The 20101-nt window shown below is 47.8% G+C and overlaps 1 protein-coding gene across 1 annotated transcript in view; it reads left to right on the top strand.

Moving 5' to 3' along the window:
* LOC119455443 (E3 ubiquitin-protein ligase TTC3-like) overlaps positions 1-20101 on the top strand; it is a 123282-nt gene that overhangs the window by 87581 nt on the left and 15600 nt on the right. The window contains exons 27-28 of the mRNA XM_049668775.1: positions 9025-9260; positions 17989-18095. Coding sequence (XP_049524732.1) covers positions 9025-9260; positions 17989-18095 — 343 coding nt within the window. The remainder of the gene's footprint in view (positions 1-9024; positions 9261-17988; positions 18096-20101) is intronic.

The raw sequence follows: 20101 nt of genomic DNA, 5'->3' as shown, positions 1-20101 counted from the left end.
TTGCAAACAAATATGCAGCTTTAGAAAAGGAAGATAAAGATAACATAGAGGTAATGAATGAAACGGTAACTAGGTTGATCTCAGAAGCAGCAATTGAAGTGGGAGGTAGGGCACCAAGGCAACCAGTAGGTAAGCTCTCCCAAGAAACAAAGGACCTAATAAAGAAACGACAGAAGATGAAAATGTCCAACTCAAGAGATCAGATAGAATTCGCTGAACTGTCAAAACTGATCAACAAGAAGAAAGTAAGGGATATTCGAAATTATAACGTGGGAAAGATTGAGGAAGCCGTAAAATATGGACGCAGCATTAAATCAGTAAGAAGAAAGCTTGGCGTAGGACAAGGCAAGATGTATGCACTGAAAGATAAGCGTGGTAATATCATCAGCAATTGCGATGACATAGTAAAAGCAGCGGAAGAATTCTATACTGACCTGTACAGTGCCCAAAACAGCCAAGCTACTTTCATTCAAAATAGTGATGAACCGTATACAGAGGCTCCTTCTATAACTAGCGCTGAAGTTAGAAGGGCCTTGAAAGACATGACCAGGGGAAAAGCTGCTGAAGAAGATGGAATAACAGTAGATTTAATCAAAGATCGAGGAGATATCATGCTCGAAAAGCTTGCGGCCCTTTATACGCAATGCCTCACAACTTCATGTGTACCAGAGAGCTGGAAGAACGCCAACATTATACTGATCCATAAGAAGGGAGACGTTAAAGAACTGAAGAATTTAGACCCATTAGCTTGCTTTCAGTATTGTATAAAATATTCACCAAGATAATTTCCAATAGAATCAGGGCAACACTTGACTTCAGCCAATCAAGAGAACAGGCTGGCTTCAGGAAGGGATATTCTACGATGGATCATATCCATGTCATAAATCAGGTAATCGAGAAATCTGCGGAGTGCAATCAACCTCTCTACATGGCTTTCATAGATTATGAAAAGGCATTTGAGATTCAGTAGAGATACCAGCAGTCATAGAGGCATTGTGTAATCAAGGAGTACAGGAGGCATACGTGAATATATTAGCAAACATCTACAAGGATTCCACAGCTACCTTGGTTTTCCACAAGAAAAGTAGAAAGTTACCTATCAAGAAAGGGGTCAGGCAAGGAGACACAATCTCTCCAATGCTATTCACTGCATGCTTAGAAGAAGTATTCAAGCTCTTAGACTGGGAAGGCTTAGGAGTGAGGATCAACGGCGAATATCTCAGCAACCTTCGGTTTGCAGATGACATTGTCCTATTCAGTAACAATGGAGACCAATTACAACAAATGATTGAGGACCTTAATCGAGAAAGTGTAAGAATTGGGTTGAAGATGAATATGCAGAAGACAAAGATAATGTTCAATAGCCTGGCAAGGGAACAAGAATTCAGGATCACCAGTCAGCCTGTAGAGTCTGTAAAGGAGTACGTTTATCTAGGTCAATTACTCACAGGGGACCCTGATCACGAGAAAGAAATTTACAGAATAAAATTGGGTTGGAGTGCATACGGCAGGCATTACCAAATCCTGACTAGGAGCTTACCACTGTCGTTGAAAAGAAAAGTGTACAATCATTGCATTCTACCGGTGCTAACATATGGGGCAGAAACTTGGAGGTTAACAAAGAAGCTCGAGAACAAGTTAAGGACCGCACAAAGAGCGATGGAACGAAAAATCTTAGGACTAACGTTAAGAGACAGGAAGAGAGCGGTGTGGATCAGAGAACAAACGGGGATAGCTGATATTCTAGTTGACATTAAGCGGAAGAAATGGAGCTGGGCAGGCCATGTAATGCGTAGGATGGATAACTGGTGGACCATTAGGGTTACAGAATGGATACCAAGAGAAGGGAAGCGCAGTCGAGGTCAGCAGAAAACCAGATGGGATGATGAAGTTAGGAAATTTGCAGGGGCAAGTTGGAATACGCTAGCGCAAGACAGGGGTAATTGGAGATTACAGGGAGAGGCCTTCATCCTCCAGTGGACATAAAATATAGGCTGATGATGATGATGATGATGTTCACTCTTACTGTCCGTTGTGACCTTCTCAGCGAAGTCGTTGTTATAGTAGCTCCTAATGCTAGTGTCATATTCCTTTTGAACTCTAGTTCTCGATGTAGCCTTCTCTGCAAAGACTCCAGCCTCTTTAACGCGACATCCCGATTGTTTTTAAGCTGGGAACAATTGCTGCGCCGTGGCAGTTCAACTTGATAGCAGCCATTGTCTCTAATAGTTGATTCCACAAAGTTTTTGAGGACGTACTCGTCATCTTTTGAAAGTCTCTCTTTGTTAGTCAGTTCCAGGTGTTCTACTTCCCAGAAAGACCTCAGTTGCTGGAAAACGTTGGCGTCCGTTAGGCATATGTTGAAGTTCCTTACGGTTTCCAGCTTGTAGAACTTAGGTGGACTTCTGGTATCTCCATGAAGTGTCCACCCGATGATAGTTTCGATGGCGGTCAAGAAGTCGTCCGGTCGATGAATTCTTCCGTTGACCAGCTGCTAGTAATAGTCTGCACCTATAAGCACGCTTATTCCAGGCTCAGGCGAGACCTGAACTGTGTTGCCGTCAGCCAAACGTAAGTTCTTGCTTTTCAGCTTTGCAAGTACATTTGTCTCTGTCAATGCTGATAAGTTATTGCATATTTCGGGAATTTCTATAGCCTCTATTTCAAGTGAGTTTGAGTCGTACTGGCTATGCAGCGCAACTCGTACTCTCCGATAATATTTCCGCGGTGCTGAAACGTTTCCAAATCCTGAGATGGTGAGCTGCTCTTCAGCTAACACAGTGGCTTTCAGCTTCCTAGACAATTCTTCTGTGATGAAGCTGCGTTGACTGCCACCATCAATCAGCATTCTTACAACGCATTTGCTTCCAGTGCCCAGAGCCCAAACTTGGGCGGTCTGCAGAACTGTGTACTTTAGCGAGTCTGTTGACGAGCTGGATACAGTTGTCTGCGTTTCTGTATTCTTCTGCTTCCATTTTGGGTCGCACATCGTGGTGATATGCTGCCCCTTGCATTTCGCACAGCTTAGTCTCTTCCAGCTTCGGCGACTTCTGACTGAATCTTTCTTTGAGAAGTTCTATAGCTGTGCTATAGAGCTCGTTAGTTGTCGACAGGCCGCTGATTACACCTTCCGCTTTACCCATCAAGTAGCTCCGAAGATATTTCAATTTGTCTACGTCTGTGATATGTCGGTTTTGGTGAATGGTATACTCAAATTGATCCCAAAATTCTGGCCATTTAATGGGGTCACCATGAAACTTCGGCACATCGAGCTTAGGTAGCTTAACGTGTGCGTGTGCTTGATGAAAGTCATCGTGAGATGCGTGCGTAGTCGTTGTTTGCAGAGCAGATAAAATGCATTCAGCGCGGGATTTCGCGAGGACGATAGATTCTTTATACTGTCCGACACTTTGAAGCTCATTCTCAAGGTTATCATCGGTTACATGCTCTTCTACTTGGTTATCAAGGTCCGTAAGCATACTTTCCTTTATCTTCAATAGGTTAAGATGGTCGGTCAGCTCGCCAGATGGTGTTGGTTCCGTCTGCATACGAGTTGTCATGTCGTTGATGATTCTGGTGACCGCTGCTCGAACGGTACCACGCTTCCATTATAGTCTTTCCATGTCGTCACGTCGGGAATCGGAGGCCTCGTGATGACGTGGATTGTTCTTCGATTCTGTCGCAGCGCCGTCGCGTTGATCGCATCTGTCGGTCACCCTCTTCAGGGAGCTCGTTGCATCGTCAGGAGTCTTCAACTGTAGATCTGATCCTGGTCACGGCACCATAATCTCACTTTGCACAGCGTAAGAAACGGCCTGCGACGACTCCGATGCCAAGACGCAAAATCGCACGTAAATAATCGCGCAAAAGCGATCGCTCGAGGATGTCTCGAGGAGATCGGCCACCGGCGACACTTTAAGTCATTTTACAAGACACGAAAAAGCGGGTAGGTCATTACGCGTAAAATTTCGTGCCGATTGACATGCTTGAATTCGATTTCAGAAAGTTTGTTTCGGTTGATAGTGCTCCTTTCAATTCTGCTCCTGTGCTGAAGCAGCTGGGGGCTGCGGCTGGCCAACGAGGCGTTGGGCTGGCGCATGAAAATGCACACCACCTGTGACCATCAAAAAGCTTTATCATGAGAGCAATAATTAACCTAATATACGTGTGGCCACTACTCATCTCAGTGCATTCCTTTAACATCAACGGCAGTTTCGAGCTGCCACCCAAGCATACGGCGGATAGACGGAGCGAACGTGGGCTAGCTGCGACGCCTTCGCTATGTAACTGCAGAAAAAATATATTGCCGCATATACGCGAGCGATGCCGAAAATGCACCGCGATGTGCGTCTACAACTTCGCGAACAACTTGCGCGGAACACGATGAAAATACCATGCAAGCATAATTGACAGCGCCGGTGACAGCGCCGTGCGTGCTGTTTACGGCGGTGAAGAAGGATTCACGGCATACACACACACAAAAAAAAGAAAGCTTCGCCGCCGCTCGTATGGTTTGCCGCCGCTCGTATGGAACCGCCTCGCAAGGCGGAACGGTGCGTTAGAACCCTAATAAGATAACACTAGAAGCAACGCAATCAGCGATCCACGCACCACGCCGACGAGTACGCGAGACAAAGTCCGAAACCACAACAACCGGGGCGGCGCGCGCTAGCGTTCGACTCAAGCCAGTTGGCTGAGCGAGGTAAAAGTCCTCAAGCGCCCGCGCTGCAAACCGTAAAGTCCCCACAAAGATGGCGGCGAGCGCTCATCGCCTCTTTTTGTCGTCTGCTTAAAAAACCAGGAAGCGGAGCCGAAGTAGAGAATGTCTTGTTTATTCAACGCTTGCGAAAAAAACAAAAAAAATGCGGGGGCGCGCTCGTGTCCACGCTCACTCCTAACTTCGTCGTCTCTTCTTTTTCGGAGCATAATATTTAACACATATTCTAGTACTCTATAGCTACAAAGCCTGCTTCTACTACGCGCTTTGTGTTAGGTCAGGGGTTCTCAGGTACGTTCATCCCAGGGAACCCTGCTAAGCTCCATAAAGTGCCAAGGAACCCCCCCCCCCCGTTTAACCGAATTATCGAGGGTATCAAGAAAACAAACAAATGCTGCACTACGTCAACACGCTTTTATTTACTCAATGAATCGTCAAATCTTGTTTCTATTTAGCACAAGACCAGTGCGGAAGCTGAAATTCTCTTCATCTCATGACTGATTAGCGCTAGCAGCGGCGAAGGCCACGCGACATCCTTCGCGGCGCGCATTTTCATCTGAGACGCGCTTTGCACCAACGGGCGCACATCCCGATTATTTTTTCGCCACTCAGCTGCTCGCCAACAAATTGTCCGTCCATCGCGATGTAGCCGGTGCTTTTTATCTTCAACAGCTTTGCACTGAGTAAAAGCGAAACTACTGCTTGCCGCAACCGCTGTCGACGAAACCGCGGCCGCTATCGACGCGATCATGGACGGCGACCTTGCGGTTCAGAAGGCAGGCGGCTGACAGACGCACCAAGTCAAAACGAAGCTACCTTTCGCAGCAAGAAGTGCGGACGAAACTGCGGTCGCTATCGACGCTGCCATGGGAGGCGACTACGCAGTTGTGAAGGCACGCAGCCGACGCGCGCATCGAGTGAAAATGAAACTATTTGCCGCAACCGCTGCGGACGAAACTGCGGTGGTTATCGACGCGATCAGAGATAGCGACTACGCACTTACGGAGGCACGCGACTAGCCGCGAACGCGGTGTTACGCGTGGCGATAAACGCAAGAATAGAGGCTTTAAAGGCACAATTAGGCACGAAGCGCTTCGGCGTTGCTGTCAGTCACTTGCCGCGTACGATTGCCGCTGCGGACCATGGTGCAAGCTGAGGACCACGACGATGCGGACTGCGCCGCTTCGTTTCGGTTGGACGCTACGCCGTTCTTGCTCTTCTGCGGCGCGCATTTGCGGTGCTCCGCTGTTTTTTTTTTTTTTTTTTAATTTTTTCTCCAACGTATAGGTCAGTGCGCACGCTATCGGCACCTACCCTATCTACAAATAGGAGAAAGGCGCATGGTGGTAAGTTACGGCCTCCGAGATTCAAGTGCGAAAGCTTAGGCGCGCTGCCCGTTCTCAGAGGTTGGGTGGCTACAAGCTGCTTGCGTATTTATTGCGCAGTTCGCGCGTTGCTGTTACGCACTGTGATGTGCTTTTTGACACTCGGCACCATAACTCGGGCATGAGTAATGGCGGTTCTTTGGATCAAGCGCACCTCATGTTCGCCGTTTTAGACACTTGTCGAGAGCGGGACCAGGGAAAATTTATCAGTGGCTCGCGGAACCCCGAGCAGGGGCCTGCGGAACCCGTAGGTTCCGCGGAACCCACTTTGAGAACCCATGTGTTAGGTTATTCTCTGTTTCATCGTGGTTTCGAAGTGCGCTGCCATATTTCATTATTCCTCCAAAATTCAGATTGGCCTGCTCCAAATTGCTCCAAAATGAAATTTACTCTGCTCCAAGCTGCTCCAAAATGCAATTTTGTCTCCTCCAAGCTGCTCGAGAAGGCAATTTTACTTGCTCGAAAAATTACTCCGAAATGACTTTGGGCAGTCCCACCTCTGTGCCTGCTCGCTTGAGTGAAGAGCGTAGCATAAAGACTGCTCGCAAGTGCCCTCTGCGCTTTCATTCAGGAAGCGTCCTGCCCTCTCCATACGGCGCAGCGCGCGGACGGCAGACTAGCCAATATTCTAGGTACCATAGGGTTGCTCGGAAGGAGCAATTTATAAAGTCCAGAAAATCAAACTTTGGGCCCTAAATTCGTTCGAAAAATCGGTCATGAAAATGCATTAGCTTTATGGAAACCCTGACGGTGCAGTTATGAGGTCCAGAATATTCAACAAGTCTGAATTTTTGGAGTCCAAAAAATCCGTCGGCGACTGTAAACACATGTTGGAAGTTAGCATTTGTGATGTACATTTCTTGTGCTTTCATGTCCATGTCTTTTCCGTGCCATTGCATCTAAAGTGATGCCTGGCTGGGCGAACACCTCCCCCGTCGGCGAAAAATTTTGCAGAGGAAACCCCGTTCGCAATGTTCCTATGCTGTGTTACTGGCTGTAACAATTAAGTCTGTCTATTGGATTTTTTAAGATTTGGGTACCATGGTCTCGTAAGGTGTCACATAGAGGGTCACACTCCAGCCTACGCTACCAGGACATTACATGGAGGCTAAACTGGCCCATGCCATCATCCGTACTTTCACGACAAGAGTTGTTTCCTTGCTGATGAGCTTAAGGTCGGGAGGCTGGAGGAATAGAACAAGGTCTATTCACATAGGAGGGCAAACTTTGTTAAAGGCACACGTGTACTAGCCAAAGTACAGAGCGTGCAGTACATTGTAGCATGCAGCAACATCATCGTTCTCCGATAATCATTCTGGAGGAGCACACTCTGCACACAGAGGATCTCTCTTAAAAACCCTTCATCTTTCCTAGATCACTCAATAGAGAAACGGGTCATGTAATCATTGGCCAATCAGAATGGTCCAACTGTTCACAGCATCCCGCCCACAACGTTGTACAACCCCACCTGGCTCCACCCTTGATGCTGCACCTTCACTCTCGCATACGATGCAATGGCAAGATAATCTGGAAGCAGCAGTCAGCGCCGTTCTCACGGTTGGACATTGGCTGTTTGCCTAATTGGCTGACCTAGGCCCTGGTAGTCGTTGCCCCTTTCACAGAATGAGGCAGTTGCAGACACTCGCATGCACTTTGTTTACGCGGAACAGCTGGAATGCTGTTCTTGTCAGCAGTCCCATGGCTCTAGCGTTTGGTCTTAGGCTTATACGCCAAACATAACAGTGTCTGCGCCGAAAAGCAAAGGGACACAAAATTGTGCAATAGAAAGAAAAAAAGGCACCACATTTGCCTGCGTGCTGCACACCTTTGCCCCTTCAGTCTCCCTTTCACCCTTCGATACACAAGTTGACTACGCGGACATTGGAGGAGGGGAAGGGGGGAGACGGAAGAGAGGCTGGCAATGCGTAGTGCAGTGCGACGAAGGTGCGCTGTACAGGGTCGCTGGTGTGGCGAAGATGTGCAGCACACAGGAGGGTGAGGTGGCTCACTTCTTTATAATTTTTTAAAATAACTTTTTCAAGCAAGAAATCATATGTGTTTTTTTTCTTTCCCGGTGCTCACACCGAGTAGTCAGATTTAATTGTTATAACCAATAACGCGACATGGGAACATTGTGGTAAGCGGTTTATTTCGCCTTAGAACACATACAGAAGTTGACGGTGCATCGGCTGCTCATTGTTAAAACTGGTATCTTTATAAGTGGGTTCGGTTGTATTACTGTTCCAAGTTTACTGGTGTTTATGTGCTGCGTCCCCCTTCCCTATTGGTGCCGCATCAACATGATTTCATGAATAATAAAGTGCAGGGTTGGCAGCTATGTGCTGTGGGGTCTCACACCTGCTCATGGTACAAAGGAACGACAACACAGTAGTGCAAACATTCAAAAGGGCATTTATTGCACCTTTCATACACTAATGCCTGCTAGCCGAATTACTACGCTGATGGGCGCGCGACCGGATAGCGAGCGAATATGTTCGCCTGCATGCTAGACACAAACGCCTAGCCGTTCACATGTACGGTCACGCAAACGTTGGCGTGGTTGAATGTTCCATGTTCTTCCATTCCCGTGCCGTGCTCCTAAGCCTTCTCGGTTCTCGGGACGGTCCCGCGAAGTGGGTTGGCGAACACGCGAAACGTCCATACGTGCTACTCGGCGACCCCAAGCCAAAGAGGAAGCGCCATCCCCTTTGGGCCCAAGTAACCCCGTCGTTAGGTGGCGTAAGCTGCGCAACACTAGCGCCATCTCTCGCAATGCGCCGAAATGACATTGACCGCCGCCATAAAGCCATGTGGCGAAGCCGGACTACGGGAGATGCAAGCCAGCACGGAAAACAGCATCAGGGGACGGGTGAGAGTTCCGCATCCCCACAGTGCATAGTTTTTTTTTCTACTCTGCTGCAGGCCTAAGGTACCGAGCTTCCAGACCCCAGGCCCCCTCTTTTCCAACCCGCCTGGCATAACGCTGCCTCTTACTCCATTGCCCACGGCCATATCTCCCCTGGTAGAAGCGCCAGCAGGGGCCAGGGCCATGCCAATTCCTGCAGCACCAAAGGCCATGCCCAGTGCTCCATCACCCAGGCCTGTCCACACTGGCGTGACTGGAGGCCCTCCTCCAGGCCTTGGCCAACGCTTTGTCGGTACGCAGCTTATTATGCTGTCGTCTGCTTTCACTGTTTTTTATTGAATGGAATCCAGAAGTGCTGGAGCGTCCTACATGACCATCTTCTAAATTGTTGTAGTGCAGGTGCAACAATGCACACAAAGGGCAAGCGATCGATAACGCACAACCCTAATTAGCGCTGTGTGCCATCTGATGTGCTGTGTGGTTGTGCCAGCGCTACAACGAATTAGATGATTTAACTCTTTTGTTACCGTAAGAAAATTGTAGTTTTTTATATGTCTCGGAGAAAAAATTTTGCCACTACAAGTAATATTGCAGCATAACAAATTGTACATAATGAACTGCTCTTTGCAAAAACATAAGTTGTAAAACAAAAAACTTTATTAGGTAACAGATCAAAATTCTAGAAAGCGCCATATTAGTGGCCAGTTGGGAAAAAAAATTGTGATATTAACAAAAACACTAATATTGCCACGAGCGTAACAGTTGGCTGTGTAGTGGGTTTGCCGCTTCTGCGGAAGCTGAAGTTGATGACGACAAAGATGCACTCTCAGTGAAGGTGTCGGACGGAAACTGTGTGCTTCCATTAGTATAAATGCTATAGATTTTGCCATATATATAGTAACGTGACTGATTGAGGTGCTGGGTAAACTGTTCCATGCACTGTGAACAACAGGAAGCTCCCACCTTCAATCGGAACACCTTCGACGCATCCGGCAACAGCTAGGACTACCACCAGAACTGGATCCTCTTTCAGTAAAGTGTCAAACCATGACCACCGGTTCAACAAGTAGCCAGGCTGCAGAGACCGCCACTCCGCCTGCTCCGTGGATTTTCAACACGCCGCGAACCCCAAGGTCGTTTCAGGGTGATGATGTTGAGGGCTAGCTAGACCTCTGCAATCGAGTTGCCAGCGTCAATGAATAGGACGAACACTGGAAGCTCCGGTTGTCTACTTCGCCCTTGAGGACTCTGCGCGCATCTGGTTTGAAAACCACGAAGCTAGTTTGGCGACCAGGCTCTTTCTCAACGCATTCTTCCCTTCATAGTACACCTCATTAGTCATTTCCATGATTTTAGTACCTGTATATTTTACGCACTTTACAGCGATTATTTTTAGGCCCCTTTACAGCCACGCTTCATCTACTTCTCAGAATTCATCGCTCCACTGCACACTCACAAACACTGACATGGCGCTCTTTGGCCATAACTGGCCCTTGCGCCATAAAACACCACACATCATCAGTTTGGCGACCAGGCAAAAATTTTGTGGCCAGCTGCGCAATACCTACGGAAGTTCAGACAGGAAATAGCAAGCAGAACGTGCTCTCAATTTCAGGAATCAAAGACCAAATGAGAATGTCGCCATGATCGTTGAGGACATGTTGCAGCTGTTCCGGCACGCTGATTCCGGAGTGACAGAAGAAAAGAAAGTACGCTTGTTGATGCGGGGTGTGAAAGAGCAATTGTTTTCAGGTCTAGTGCGAAAGCCACTAGGTACCGTTGCCAAATTCATCAACGACGCAACAATGATGGAGCGTATGCTATGGCAGCGGTTGTCGCAGTACGAGCACCCAAGCGACATTACATCTAGCTCGTTGTCCATGGCAACCCCTGATTTGACGACCCTCAGGGAACTCGTGCGCAGTATTGTATGCGAGGAGCTGCGACAAGTTCAGGCAGTGTTTCCTCAACCCCACATGACTGCTCTAAGTGGTGTGATTCATGAAGAGGTCAGGCAGCTGGTGCAGCCACTGGTCGTGTCGCCAGCCACAACCCCTCTCCTGTCGTACGCTGAAGCCTTAAGAGCTAGCTCCTATGCCAGCAGTGGGCTATCCGTCCTGTCCATCCACGCAACAGACGACACAGTACTCTAGCCCTCTGCCTACTGCAAGCTCGAGTCTAAACATGCGGAAATCCAATGTGTGACGCGCTCCTGGAGATCATCCACTCTGCTACCATTGTGGTGAAGCAAGTCACCTATACTGAGAGTGCCCATACCGCCAGATGAGCCTTCCTGGGTTTCGCCCAGACGCACGTCCATCCCATGATGGTGAGCGTCCTGAGTTATTGCAGAGTACTTGGCGAGCCACCAGTCCTTGACTCTTCCACGATGCCTGTCCCGCTCTCCATCTCCTCGACGTTCTACGTCACCAGTCCAACACTTGCCGTTCGCTCATGGCATTGGGGGCAGATTCATTAGGTCCCCAAGCCCACGCCGGGGAAACTAGGAGCAGTGACTTCCGGTGGGGGGGCTGCTGTTGACGGATGTATCAAACATTCTCCTTTACCGATATGCCAGCCATTCGCCACCGATTTCCTTTCACCGCTGCATGCCATCGACTACGAAAGTGTTTCCGCAGACATTCCCATTCAGGTCGACAACTGCCCGATCACTGCCCTCATGGACCCTGGCACCGATTATTCTGTTATGAGTGCCGAACTAGCTGCTGAACTGAGAAAAGTTGGGACGCCATGGCACCAACCAAGTCTCCGGACAGCAGGTGGTCATCTCTTGAGGCCACTTGGGAGCGCACCGCCAGGCTCCAAATCAGTCACTCAGCGTACGTTGCCTCGTTTATCATGTTGCACAAGTGCTTGAAGAAAGTCATCCTTGGCATGGATTTTCTTCGCACGATGCTGTTATCGATTCGCGGGAGCTGATTATAACGTTTTCCGAAACCTACGCCCCTGTAGTACAAGATACACCTGCAAGGCAGTGCTGCGTGTTGATGACGCTGTGACGTTTCCACCGCGAACTAGCATGTTCGCAACTGTTGAAAGCGACTGCGACCATAATAGTAGCGGCATCGCTAAAGGAAACGTGTTGATATTCTTGGCTTTGCAAGTCTGTGTTGCCTGCAGCATTATTCAACTGAACCGCAGGATGACCGAGCTTTTAGTAATGAACTTCAGCAGCGAGTACCAACACCTGGCAAAGAGAACGGCCATTGCTCACTTTGAAGATATTGGGGATGCAAGAGGTTCCAAGCTTGCGGAGCTCTCTGCAGCCATCAAGAGTGGCACCGTGGTTGTCAGTAGAGTTGATGTAAATCCTGAGCTCTCAACCACACAGAAAGAGCAAATACGAAGTATTTTGTATTTTATGCATGTTAAGTGACTGTTTTGCATCCACATCAAAAGTAACACAGACCCCCATCGCGAAGCACCATATTATTACGTACCCGACTGCCCCGTGCGTCAGCACGCCTATCGAATGTCACAAAAGGAGCAAGGGGCGTTTCGTTGTCAAGTAATGCAAATGCTCGATGACGTAATTCAACACTCAACTAGCCCTTGGGCGCCCCCATTGTACTTGTGAAAATAAGGACAGCACTCTTCGGTTTTGTGTGGATTACCGCAAACTGAACAAGGTGACGAAAAAAAGATTTCTGCCCTCTTCCCCGCATAGATGACTCTCTTGACCGTCTTCGACATGCCCAATACTTCTCAGTGGATTTACACAGCGGATACTGGAAGATAGAAGTTGATGAATGAGATCGCGAAAAGACTGCGTTCGTAACTCCTGACGGTCTGTACAAATTTAAGGTGCTGCCCTTTGGATTATGCTCAAATCCCGCGACCTTTCAAACGATGATGGACTCTGTGCTGTCATGTCTTAAAGGGCCCCTAAACCACCTCAGATATTTTTTGAACATTTCAAGTAAACATGCGCATTGAGTTCAGAATGCCGTCACGATCAACGATGCCAAACGCTACGTGCCGCGGGCACACCACAAAATAAAGAAAACAATGCTATCTTCCTCTCGTGGCCTTTCCGATATCCCCAGCGGTCATCACGATGTCAGCAGGGCGAATCTGGTGATGTCAGCGTCGGGGACGATGCCTATTGGTCGAACAAGAACCTAAGACTTCCGGTTTGTCTGCTAGCAGGTACACGGTGCTCCCTGCTCTTCCTCGTCGTGTTGCTCGCTTGTGCGCCCTTGTGAATCGGTCATTACAGCCCGCCACGCAAGTGCCAAATCGCTCGTGTTCCAACACAATCGTACTTAGCAATCTGATTAGCTGCAAGAACAGAGTGTGACAGTGTTGGCCTTTCTAGACGAGCGCATAACACAGGGTCTGTAGCGGCACGCTTCGCATGAACACGGGCTGGCACTGCAGCAACAGCGGGTAGCCGAGAAGCACTGAGTCCACGTCCCCGTTACCGGCACGGTAACTCGCCGCATACCGTTTGCCATTTGCGGGCCGCCGTTTGACGGCGGTTTTCCTCGCGAACGGCGAGATTTCCTTGCCGTAGAGAGGATGAGACCGGGATCCATTTGTGCGGTCGCCTCACTGCCACCGCCGCCGATCACTCGACGGTGCCGATATCGTTGCTAGGCCTTTTCTGGCTCACTTCAAAGCTAAAACGGACAGCGCTTCGGAATGCATTACCGACGCTCACAAGCCGCAATATTTTCTTACCTTTGTTATCGCTCTTCGCAATAATTGTACACAAAGAAGAAAACACGCTTCCATTAGCGGCGCCGTCGGCTGCGATGCGAGCACAGCCGAGCCAGTCATCTCCCGTCGGTAGCCATGCACGGCAGCTGAGCTCGACAAGTATTGGAGCTCTCGAGTTCATGTTTAACGTTTGACAGTGGATATCCTTCTTTATAAAATGTACAATTTACGCATAATTTTATCTAGGGAAAATTGTTTTGCTTGGAACAGAAGCTGCAGCTGATGTTTTCGTCGCCGGTGGCGGAGGCACGCAGCTTCGCAGTCGTAGATTTGCCCGTTGATCATGCTGCGGGCGGTCCGCCGGCCGAACTACCACCTACTTTGGACACCTCTCGCACAGCAGACGTTCTAGGGCACGGGAGGCCAGTTCGCCGTCAGTATATTTGCCGCTAGCGTGGACGTGCCTTAATTGGAAGTGGGAGGTGTTTTGAGAAGGCGCGTTGGCGATGACGTACAATACGTGACATTTGGAGCAGCACTCGGCGAGAAGAGACCAGCCGACGAGGAGAGTAGCGAAGGAAAGACCGAAACGAGCGAGGGCCGTTTTTCTATTATGAAACGCATGTAACTCCACTATTACGGCACCATTTCGAAAAATTCTCGTGGCTACGTGTTCGACTCATGCACAACTGCAACACCACAACTAAATTTCGACCTCTGGGTGGTTTAGGTGCCCTTTAAGTGGGAATCATGTCTCGTCTATTTAGACAACGATGTTGTTTTTTCTCGGACATTTGAGCATGCAACACTTGCAGAGACTTCAGTCAGTCTTCCTTGCAATTCGCTCTGCAGGCCTCTTATTAAAACCTGACAAATGCCATTTCGGTTATCAGGAACTGAAGTTCCTCGCCCGCGTTGTTAGTCATGAAGGTGTTTGGCCAGACCCAGAAAGGAGTTTGACTGTTGCCGCATTTCCACCACCAGCCAAGAATTGTGACGTGCGCCGTTTCTTGGGCCTCTGCTCATACTACAGACGCTTTGTGGAGAACTTTATGGAAGACTGGACATCTCCTTGTCGTTCCGTCCGCTCTGCTTTCCGATATTCTGTCCGCCTGCCACGATGAGCCCTCTTTGGGCCATTTGGGATTCACGTCTACCTTGGCCCGAATTCGCCAACGCTACTACTACTGGCCTAAGCTCGCCCAGGAAGTCGAGCAATAAGTGAAAACGTGCCGCGACTGCCACTGCCGAAATGCTCCACATCAGCGTCCAGCCAGTTCCTTGAAGTCTCTTACATCGCCAACACGGCCATTTCAACAGATCGGCATAGACTTGCACGGGCCCTTCCCTAAGTCTTCTACTGGCAACCGCTGGATCGTAGTTGCAACTGATTATTTTACACGATACTGCGAAACTAGTGCCGTTCAACGAGCCTCTGCTAGTGACGTCGCCCACTTCATCCACAACATCGTCCTCCAGCATGGTGCACCAGCAGTAGTTCAAACTGTGAACAACTAGTGGAGTCATTAATCCAGAAGTCACACTGGAAAAGCAAGAATGTCACGCCCTGAACTGAAATTCAAAGAACGTTATAAAAAAAAATGGAATTGAAATAGACAAGGCAAGCTGAGCAGAAGGCAAGAAAAACAGTTTTGAGAAAACAGCTTTCAATGTTGTATCTTAGATTTTAATTCATCAAAAGGCACCAAGGCTGTCCTATCACATGCAGGGCTACTGCACTGGAGGGTTTTGTCTCGAGTCTGAAGTGCTTTGCTTCCCTTTCTTTCCCAAGACATCCTTCGCTGCTACTCTGTGAAGGGCATGTTGGCCAGGTTGCAGACCAACTGTTGCACAATATCCCATAAAAGCACAGCAGGTCCCAGAATTGTATTTTCCTACTGCCTTGTTGGCAGCTGTCTTTAGTGAAGCAGGGAGGCTTACCCCTTAGCATCACTCACATAATGTCTGTCGCATTCCGTGGCAAATTTTTGTCTTTTTGTAGCAATGACCAGATGACTAAATAAAGGCAGCAGCATTTCGAATTTTTTTGCCAGACAACCACTGAGGAGCTGCACATTAGAAAGGCACTGGTACATGGACACCAATGCAGCTGAAACATGCCGCCTTGCAAGCCAGCACTTAAGTGCAGGTTTACCCTGTGCTTTTGCCACCTAATGTTTGCACCAGCTACCATATTTTGAGGGCCTGGAGAGCATAGTTTGTTGAATATTGTGAGCATAGCTAGATGTGGCATTTCCCATCCCCCTTTGAACTTTTCATTTTTCTTGGCACCTTCACATCAGACACACACTAAGGGTGTTAACGAATTTAAATTATCAAAGCAAAAAAAAGCAAGAAAGCAAGCCGTTTTAACCTCTCCGCTAGCGGCCTGGCCGTCAATCCCCCGTGAGAGTTATTCAAGCAGTGTGCATTGCGAGCGTTCTGTCGCAGCACCGAGTGTGTCCGGTATTCCAGTAACCGCAGGCGGAGCTGGGCGTTTTCGCGGATGGGAGGAGGCGTAAACTAAAGCCCCTCCATACTACTACCGCTGTGAGGAAGGGGCTTTAGCGTGAACATTAACACCGTGCAGGCTTGAGCGGCCTGCGCAGTGTAGCCACCTGGTGGTGCAGAGCTTAACCAGCCAAACACAGAGCTACTATTGCTGTAACCAAGTGTAAAACGTTTTAAACATTTAAAAAGACAAACATGTTCACAGTTACGCTTCTGCCAAAAATTCTACACCAGCAGCAAAGGAGAATACACTTGGTTACTGCTATATTAATTCTGTGTCTGTCTGGTTGAGTTCTGTGCCGCAGGGTGGCTGCTCCATGCAGGACGTTCACGTTCGCGCCTCCACTCATCTGGTAAAGCGCCCAGTCCGCTTGCATTTACACACTAAAACTCTCTGTTGTGGTAGTAATCCTCTGGTGTGAAGTGATGGCTGCAAATGTGTAGCTGCAGGAGAAGCCTATCGGATACTGACAGCTCGATGCACTGCAGCCACTACGCTCACATGTTCCCTTGCAGAGAGACACTATGTCGCATCTCGACATGTCACCGATCGCTAGATTTGCAGCCTGCAACGTATCAAGGGCGATCATTGGTACTCGCAAAAAGCAAGCTCGTGACCAACACTGACTGCGCAGTCAGTGTTGGTCGCGTCAACATGGAGAATGTTCTAACTCAAGCAGACGACACTTTATGTGTGCCGGCAGTGCTTGAGTGTAGTGATAATTTGTCGTTGTGCATTCTCTTTCTGTTACTTTTCTTATCGAAACAAATTAACCAACATTCGAACTATTACGAACAACATTTGTTCACCATGAAGTTCGAAAAATTATCGATGATGTGGTCCTGGGTAGCTAATTGGATAGCGCCCCCAGCTGACGTCAATTGGGCTCATTACGTCAGTTGTGAGGGGGCGGCTGTGGTGACGTTCTCTTTTAGTCAATACTAATGAGGTTCTCAGTGTAATAAGTGCACCTGTGTTTTGCGGCAATCTTTCATTTATTATGTAGAAAGTTCCCCTTTCCGGATTTTTTTTTTCTCTCCCTCAGAAGACAGAAGGGCAAATCGAATTATTTGCATGTTCACTATTCGACCCTCCGAAGGCTTGCATGTGTCACAGGACGACTTGGCAAAGTGGCGTAGGACTGCACACTGGACGAAATGTTGTATGTAGTTTGTATACATTGGTGAATAGTTTGAGGTTGAAGACGATGGGCATTAAGTGCAAATATACTAATTCCATTCTGAGAAGGTAAACTCAGTTTGTATCTTATTTGGGATTGCCAGAATCAGAGGCAGGCCACATTTATTTGTGTTATACAATCTGGTGCACTTTAGAGTGCACATTGCTTTGTACTATAGACCCATAAAAGCCGAGTGCACATTTGATTCGGGGAAATCAAATGTTAGTATCGGGCTAATATTGCCGAGTGAAGCAGTGGTGTGTTCGGGCATATTTTTATGCATTTCTTTTTATTTGGCTCGCCAGATACTCCAATCAGTTTCGTTGGTACTATCAAGATAGATGTAACAGAGGTCAACTGTACTGTTGCTGCTTAAAAATTTTGTAGCTACTGGAGGTTTTAAAACAGAATTCGATGTGTCTCCTCTTTTGTGTGTATAATTTTCAGTTTTGGCCACCACCGTAGAATCTCTGAATGGCATACTTTCTTACAAAACAATAATGTTGAAACATTTACTATGAGCTGTGTTGACTCCTAGTGATAGTTTTGTGTTTTAGTGTCAGCCCTTCTCTATTTTATGCATTTTGCCTACCTCAAGGGTTTTGATGAATGACTAAACAGTGCGTGATTGCATGTATGTGGCAGGTGCAGCTCCTGTGTCTACAGCCTATCTGAGTGAAACTGCATCGGCTGCTGGCGTACAGGCAAACACAGTTCCAGGACTTCCCGCTGCAAGCCGACCTGCTGAAAAGGTGTCAGAAGCCAGCCTTCTATTTAAATAATCTAACCTTTCTATCCATCTATCTACTGGACTAAATTTTGCTGTTTACAAATGACCCTGGCAAGCTTCTCGTTTTCCACTTTGCCTTTGCAGCTAATGACTAATGTATTTATTTATTTAGTTATTTCAGCATACTGTTGGCTCTACAGGGGTCAGTTACGTTAAGAATTTCAAGTATTAGTACGTATCACACATACAGCAGTATACAAGCACAGCCATACAAGTGGTACAAATGAGCTCAGCCATACATCAAAAAGAAAGAATATCTGTACTTAAAGCATCATATGTGTTTCTTTTATTTAAAAACGTGCCTTGTATGTCGAACCAACTTCAAAACATTTTCTCTCTCTCTCTATGCGGCATAGTAGGCTATTAGGTACATGCCTGTTAATCTGAATCCCATAACCAGCTGAGGACATGTCCACCTTCGTTGACATTGGTTTTCATCCTTTTCAAAATTACAGGGGCAGTGATCATCCAAAATATATTGGGGCAACGTAAAGCTAGATGCAGGCAGCACTTTATGTAAAGCTTTTATCACTTTACTGTGACTACCTTTATTTTCGCTTTTAATTTGTGGGCGCCAGCTTTGGGCGTTTATAAGTGCTTATTAATACGATACTATCCATCAGAAATGCTCTGGGAACTTTTGAAGTTGTTTTTACTGCTGAAAATATAAAATCTCGAATTAAGGAAATTAGCGATTTAATGAAGTTTTTCTCTGCAAATACAACTTCGTTATAGTATTGATGTTTGACTTCATTAGAAAAATCAAATAGTAGATATTCAATTCGCGCATCAAATTATTTGAGTGTTGACTATTCGATTTTAAATCTGCAATAACAAAAATTGACCCTCAAAGGACTGGAGCTGAGCTGTAATGAACCCTGGCACACTAATTTGGAGTTTTTTTTAATAAGAGAATATCATACAATACAGTAAAAGCTCGTTAATTCGAATTTAGTGGGGATGCTATGAAAATTCGAATTATAGAAAATTCGAACTAATGAAAGTCGGAAAAAGATCGCTCGGTTTAGGCGCGTATATAGTCCGACATAGCGTGAGCAGCATGGGCGCTACGTCACGTTGGCAAGAACAACGGCGTCTATAGTTCGACGCGCTGGCGCAGCCACCGTAACCGGGTGCGGCGAACGCGGTCTGACGTGCCCAACGTCGAGATGACTCTTGCTCTTAACATTTTTCCGCACGTTTTTCGCGCAGACTGCGCCGACTGCATTGTGTGAGGAAAAAAGGTACCCACGTCGCTTTGCCGACGGTCGCAGATAGACGTTTGAAGCGGGGCGCGAGTTAGGGCGTTTAACGTTTCCTGTGCACAGACGAGTGTCGCTTGTGGCTAGTCACGCTACGCAGCTTGTGCTACACCAGCCGAAATGCCGTCCCCTCTGTACTTCGATGTGCGCGCCGTCGGCTGTCGGCTGCTCTCTTCAGAGCATGTTCAGAACGATCCTCAACCCATGCGCTGCTTTGAACAGCTGTCTAGGTGGTGTCTAAACACGTATCTCAGCGATACTTTCCTTTGAGTAACATCCACAAATCTCAAAGGCTATGCGTTTTTGGTATTGCGAGCACCGATAAACGTCACAGCTGCCATGTTTTAGACATTACATGGTGCCGCTTCTCGGCAGAACACCTTGTAGAGAAAGAGCATAGCCTCCAAGACGTAACCTGAAACACTCAGTGCCGGGTCCGCGTTTTTATCTTGAAGCTCTTGAGAGGGGGAGAGAACCGACCTGCAACAGAGGCGTTGGCCATGCCTGGCCAGGCGCAAACACTCCTCTCTCCAGTCAGGCCTAAACAAAGGACCGCAGATAGAAAGAGCAAAGCTGCGCGGCCCGCGCAGCGACACCAGCGTGGCCAATGTACTCCCGCACACTGGCACTCTCCCCATCCACGATGGAGCGGAGTTCGAATCATCGGTGGTGGTGCGAATTTCAGTGTGAATTAGCGGGATGCTTT

The sequence above is a fragment of the Dermacentor silvarum genome, chromosome 6 (assembly GCF_013339745.2).
Source record: "Dermacentor silvarum isolate Dsil-2018 chromosome 6, BIME_Dsil_1.4, whole genome shotgun sequence".
In the NCBI taxonomy this organism is placed as follows: domain Eukaryota; kingdom Metazoa; phylum Arthropoda; class Arachnida; order Ixodida; family Ixodidae; genus Dermacentor; species Dermacentor silvarum.
The sequence above is the reverse complement of the archived record's forward strand: the minus strand, read 5'-3'. Positions and strand labels throughout refer to the sequence as shown.